Source organism: Prionailurus bengalensis, chromosome B1 (genome assembly GCF_016509475.1).
Source record: "Prionailurus bengalensis isolate Pbe53 chromosome B1, Fcat_Pben_1.1_paternal_pri, whole genome shotgun sequence".
Classification (NCBI taxonomy): Eukaryota; Metazoa; Chordata; class Mammalia; order Carnivora; family Felidae; genus Prionailurus; species Prionailurus bengalensis.
The window spans coordinates 44,530,067-44,536,066 of NC_057344.1; the positions used below are offsets into that span (position 1 = coordinate 44,530,067).

Genomic DNA, 6,000 nt, shown 5'->3' on the forward strand with positions numbered 1-6,000 from the left:
GTTCCCCCGGCGCCCGCTAGCCCGCTCTGAGAGCAGCCGAGGCCCGGCCTCCAGGGACGGCCCTCCAGGGGGCGGGCGCGCGCCCCGCAGCCGCCGCAGCGGCAGCCACGTCAGCGCGGCGTCTGTCCGGGGCCGAGCGCAGGATGGAGAAGGCGGCGGCGGCGGCGGCCCTCGGGGCCGAGTTGGGCGTGCGGATCGCCCTGTTCGCGGCCTTCCTGTAAGCGTCTTGCGGTCGGACCCCACTCCAGACGGGCGACCGACCCCAAAGGAGGCGGGCAGGCAGCCCCTGCCTCGGCCTGGGGTTCCTCGAGCGCCGCCCGCGGGCCAAGGTCCGGGGTCCCTAGGTGGGAAGCCCCGGCCGTTCCAGGAAACAAGCCGACAGGCTCTGCACATTTTTGTTTCTCCTTTAGGGTAACAGAACTTCTCCCTCCCTTCCAGCGGCTGATCCAACCAGAGGAGATGTGGCTTTACCGGAATCCGTATGTGGAAGCAGAGTATTTCCCTACCAAGCCCATGTTTGTGCGTGGAGAACTAGCCTTCCTTCTGACCCTTAGTACCTGTTACTGAGCTTAATGCCAGGAAGCAGCAGGAGGTGGTCGTTTTGGCTCCAAAACGGAAACTTACTGTCCCCCTTGTGCTAAAAATTTTGTTTCCTTATGATTAGGATCCAAATTTAGCAAGATGTCAGTTTTTGCTCCAGGGCCATGTTCTGAGCTCTGTTCCTTAGGATGGGGATGGCCCGAGGGAACTGGTCATTTAGAATAATGGGGTGATGGTGTTACTTGCTGGTGGAGCTGCTAGTGCCCAGTCTGACGCTACTTATATTGACAGGGGAACAGGGAGCTCTGACATGTGAGTTCTGTCCCTACCACCCCTCTTCCCTGTGGGAGCTCCTTTAACAACTAGTGGTCTCGGGGTTTGGTTTTTTAACCTCTGCCATGTTCTGGTTCAGGTCATTGCATTTCTCTCCCCACTGTCTCTGATCCTCCTGGCCAGATGTCTCAAGAAGGCGGGCGGGACAGACAGCAGACAGGCCTGCCTGGGTAAGAACTAGCGGTCTCTGGCTGGGTTACCTCCTTGGTGCTGGAATGAGAAGGTGGGAGTTGTGGGCTTCAGCCACTGGAGGTGTGACCTCAGCGGGTGGAGACCATGGGGTTCTGCATTCCTAAAGTCGTCCTATCTCCCCTGTACCCGTGCTATCACCCATGACACCGAAAACTAGCACTCTAAGAACGTAACTTCCTAGCAGTGCCTATATGCACTGGATAATTTGTACCCCAGAAACATCTTCAGCCTAGTGCAGAAGTTCTCTCTGTGCAACAACACATTAAGAGAATTATTTCCACGCTCAGCTCCGGTTGGAGCCTGACCATTCCTGTCTCAGAAAGACATGGCTGCTCTCAAGAGACAATGACCATGCAGCGCCTCTGAGGCAGAAACTAACAGTAAGTTTCTTTGCTTTCCAGCTGCCAGCCTTGCCCTGGCTCTGAACGGTGTCTTTACCAACACAATAAAACTGATAGTGGGCAGGTGAGTGAGCAGGGTCCGCACCTGGGTGCCAGCCCTTCCCCACCCACCCACCCACAGGTGGTGGTTCATGGCTGCACCACACAGCTTCCTCCTTATCCTTTCCTCCTCTGTCTGACCTTGCTTTTTTCACTTAACTCTTCCTCCCTTTCCCTATGGTTGTCCTGCAGGTGACACTTGGGCTCTTCGCTGCCCTGAACAGCATTTCCCACTGACAGCTGCAGCAGGGTCCACGTCCTCTAGAGCACCTGCTGAAGCTGCAGGGTGACTTGCTCTTTGCCCTAACAATTTATCATGTGCTGGACCGGCTCCCGCCCACCCCACCCCACCCCCCACCTCCCGATTTAAATGCTGACCCTGGAAATAATGCTTTTCTTTTAATGGTGACTGTCCTAATCCACTTCCATTATTTTGCCTGGGACACCATTTGACCGAGAGTAAATGGATTACAGATTACGGATGTCTGATAAAACCAAAAAATAATTTCTGGTGTTGTCAGGCGATCTGTGTTGAGATCATGCTTCTTTCAGGCCACGCCCAGACTTCTTCTACCGCTGCTTCCCGGATGGGCAAGCCCATTCTGACTTGAAGTGCACAGGAGACAAGGACGTGGTGAATGAGGGCCGGAAGAGCTTCCCCAGTGGACATTCTTCCTGTACGATGTGAACTTGACATCTCTGCCTTTTGGGGGGCCACTGAATTTAACCTAGGAAATGTGTGAGGATGGGATCATCTCACTAGTTTTGTTCTTGTATCTAGAAACTAGCGAACCCCCCCCTTCTTTAATAACCCCAAGATTTCACAAGTCTGAGCCTCAAAAATCAGGGAGGAGAGAGGAGGTAGTTTACCTTCATGAGATCTGGAACGTTTTAGGATTGTTGTATTATTTGCCTAGATCCTGCAATCTTGTACTAGTTATAAAAGCATTAACCTTTGCTGAAGGACTACTATGTGTCAGGTTCTTTGGAAGGCATTTTTGATTCTTACCTCATTTAATACCAAAATAGCACAATGAGGTGGGTAGTATTATTTTTATGATTCCCATTTATACATGAGGAAACGAAGGCATTGGGAAGTTAAATAACCTGCCCAATTGTTAATATTCCAAAAACTATTCTCAGAATATTAACTTTGGGACACAAAATAAAGTCCTTCATTTTCCCTTTTGTTTCCTCCTCCTCCATCATCAATGATCTCTACCAGAAGGGTATCCAGAAAGAATAAAACATGCCCCCCCCCCCCCGCCCCCGGCCACCTATTTGCAGATGGATGACAGCGCTTCCTTTAAGAGACATACACTTATAGGTTTTCCCTCTTCTAGTTGCATTTGCTGGTCTGGCCTTTGCTTCCTTCTACCTGGCGGGGAAGTTACATTGCTTCGCGCCACAAGGCCGTGGGAAGTCTTGGAGGTTCTGTGCCTTTCTGTCGCCTCTCCTCCTCGCAGCTGTGATTGCACTTTCCCGCACCTGTGACTATAAGCATCACTGGCAAGGTAAGCGAGGTATTCGTGCCGTGCAAGTTCGCACGTTTCACCCACCATTTTACCCCAAGCATTTGGCACAGAGGAGACGCTGAATGTGTCTGCTAAATGAATAAACAAATAAGTATGGGAGGGTCTGGGTTTCTGAACCAGCTGTATGGAGCATGGGAAAGCACAGTTTCCTTTTAAGGAGAAATATCCTAAATTTTCCATTACTCTGAAGCATCATAAGTTCAGAATAAACTACGAATTTCATTTTTCTCTAAGAAATTTTTTACCACAAACCTCAAAAGCTCAATTCACTTAGGGTCTTAAAAATCAAGTTTGTTGTCATGAGGTTTTTGTTCAGAAACTAAAGTTCAAGAAAACATAAAATTGTAGTTAAACCAAAGAAATTTAAGTTGAATGACAAAGCAAAACATCCAAGTGACAGAGTACCTTCCCAGAAAATTCCTAATTCAAAAAAAAACCTGACAGTATTTCCTAAAAGTCCTTAGGAGCCCTAAGGCTCCTAAAGAATAAACTTTTTTTTTCCTGCAAAGAAAGGCAACTCCTGAGGAGTTTATTGCTTCCTCTAGAACTCTTTAAATGATGAAAAAGGGGTTAATATCATTAAGTGAAACGTTATTCCGAATTTTTAAAAAATTCAATCTGGTATACTTGGAAAAAGGCTCATTTACACTTATTTAACTAAAGATGTGTTTTGGTTTGGTTTAGAAAAGAACCTGATGATAATCCTATTACTCATATAACAAAACTGAGAAAGCCTAAAGAAACCATAAACCTGGAATTGAGGTTTTTTTGCAGCCCAAACAAGTAGAGAAACCTGAAGGGCCAAGGTCTCTGTACCGACGTACCTCATTTTATTGCACTTTACAGATAACGTTGTCTTGTGCAAACTGAAGTTTGTGGCGATGCTGCGCTAGGCAGGTCTCTCAGTGCCAGTTTTCCACGTTTGCTCACTTCGTGTTTCCCTGTCTCATTTTGGTAATTGTTGAATATTTCAAACTTTTTCATTATTACTATATTTGTTATGGTGGTCTGTGATCAGTGGTTATGACTTGCTGAAAGCTCAGATGATGGTTAGCATTTTTTTTAGCAATAAAGTATTTTTTAATTAAGGTATATGCTTTTTTTGTTTTAGATGTAATGCTATCGCACACTTAACAGACTACGGCACAGTATTAGCGTAACTTTCATCTTGCACTGGGAAACCAAAAAATTCATCTGACTTGCTTTATTGAGACATTCGCTTTACTGCAGTGATCTACAATTGAACTCGCAGTATCAGTATGCCAGCACCGCGTGGTGTTTTAACATGATTTACGAGTCTAATATGATTAAGAGAAGACCTTATCTCTTCTCTTTCAGACGTACTAGTTGGATCCATGATTGGCCTGACATTTGCCTATGTCTGCTACAGGCAGTATTATCCTCCGCTGACTGACGCAGAATGCCATAAACCATTTCAGGACAGACTTGTACTTCCCATTGCACAGAAGCCTGGTGATCCTTATCATTTTAGTATTTAGAAATTGGAACTACCTCAGTGGAGATTAGGTAAATCACCCTTCGTAACTGCCCAAGAATTTCTGACCTTTTGTCTCTTAAGAGGTACAAGTGAGGACATCAGCACTTCATTCTGCCTCCATATGTTTATGCGGTTTTGCTCACATGGATTTATCATGGAGTCAAAGTTCAAGGTTCTTTTTCACTGCTCTGTGCCACACATTTGGTAAAAAGATCATAAAGTAGTCTACCAGCTGGTATCCCAATATCTACAGCATTTTACATTTCATTTAAATGCCATTCTGGGAAGGATCTTTCACAAAGAAGCCTTTGCAAGGGGTGCCTGGGTGGCTCAGTCAGTTGAGCATCCGACTCGATTTTGGCTCAGGTCATGATTTCAGGGTTGTGGGATTGAGCCCCATTTCGGGCTCTGTGCTGAGCATGGAGTCTGCTTAAGATTCTCTCCCTCTGCCCCTCTCCCCTGCTCACTCAGGCTCTAAAATAAGAAAAAAAGATTTTACAAAGAAGCCTCTACATATCCTAGAAGCTAGAGATGAATTTCCATTTTCTATAGCTCAAAATCTTAAAATCCAGGGCATGACCAACTGAAATTTTGGTTCTGTTTACTTTCTCTGGTGACAATCCATCAAACCTTATATAGGAAAATGTCCAATTCTGGCTGTTTTACCTTCCTACATATGTATCTTACCTGAGTCTAGTCAAATATTGCTGTCCATTTTAAATACTGTGGACATAAATTATTTATTGAATTACTAAGTAAACAGTTTTAAAAAATGGTAAGGACAAATGAGGCGGAAACCACCCTCAGTTGCTAGTACTGAAACATACTCCTAAACTGTGCTCACTAGTTTCCTTCTCTCCATGCATGACTGAAGACCTGCCCAAATGCATCAACTCTGCCAACTGGCTAAGGCAGGAAAGAAAAATTAGAGATGTGGTTATCTAGCGGAAAAATGAACTTTCTGTGACCCTTCTTCAAATGGGATACAAGGAACAATTTTACAGGAGATGCTACAGGACCTACAAGTACCTTTCTCTTTACAATCGTACTTTAAATATAACCTTGGCTTACGTGTTTCTGTATCTTCAGTGTGTCTTTTTCCTTCAATAAATGTGATATTCAAAGAAGATGGTGACTGTGGGTGTTTTTGGTCCTTAATACCACACGAGAGCCAGAACATTTCCAAAGTAAAACCCTGGATTCCCCATCTGACATAAGTGACACAACTATCGGTAGTAGAGGCTGATACCTGCAATTACTGAACAACAGTCTCAGTATTTATTTTGTAATTGCCACGCTTTACTGTATCTGCCTAAAGAAAACACCAGTCCCCGGAAAAGAACTTAAATATTAGTTCTTTGCCCAAATGTTATCTTTTTAATTTGCTTTAGAAATATATACGGGGAGAAAACGGTTATTGTATTAACTTTCTGTATAATGGATGAACCAGGTAAAAGTAGGC

At 45.2% G+C, this 6,000-nt stretch overlaps 1 protein-coding gene across 4 annotated transcripts; it reads left to right on the forward strand.

Annotated features, from left to right (window-relative positions):
* Positions 1-91: 91 nt before the first annotated feature.
* PLPP5 (phospholipid phosphatase 5) lies at positions 92-5,665 on the forward strand. Of its 4 annotated transcripts, XM_043564170.1 has the most exons (8): positions 92-217; positions 411-519; positions 953-1,043; positions 1,467-1,530; positions 2,058-2,182; positions 2,849-3,019; positions 4,379-4,567; positions 5,413-5,665. In XM_043564170.1, exons 1-7 carry the CDS (start codon positions 144-146, stop codon positions 4,537-4,539), a joined length of 795 nt encoding a protein of 264 aa, XP_043420105.1. In that variant the 5' UTR covers positions 92-143; the 3' UTR covers positions 4,540-4,567; positions 5,413-5,665. The 4 variants fall into 4 exon arrangements, with proteins under 4 accessions (XP_043420105.1, XP_043420097.1, XP_043420122.1 ...); XM_043564162.1 differs by having other exon boundaries at positions 4,379-5,665; XM_043564187.1 differs by lacking the exon at positions 4,379-4,567.
* The last annotated feature ends 335 nt before the right edge of the window (positions 5,666-6,000 follow it).

What these genes read in the sequence shown, in the direction of transcription:
- PLPP5 (XM_043564162.1), top strand. Translation starts at nt 144, where the DNA reads ATGGAGAAGGCGGCGGCGGCGGCGGCCCTCGGGGCCGAGTTGGGCGTG. An exon ending in TCCCTACCAAGCCCATGTTT is followed by an intron (nt 520 to 952) that starts GTGCGTGGAGAA and finishes GTTCTGGTTCAG; the next exon opens with GTCATTGCATTTCTCTCCCC. An exon ending in ATAAAACTGATAGTGGGCAG is followed by an intron (nt 1,531 to 2,057) that starts GTGAGTGAGCAG and finishes TGCTTCTTTCAG; the next exon opens with GCCACGCCCAGACTTCTTCT.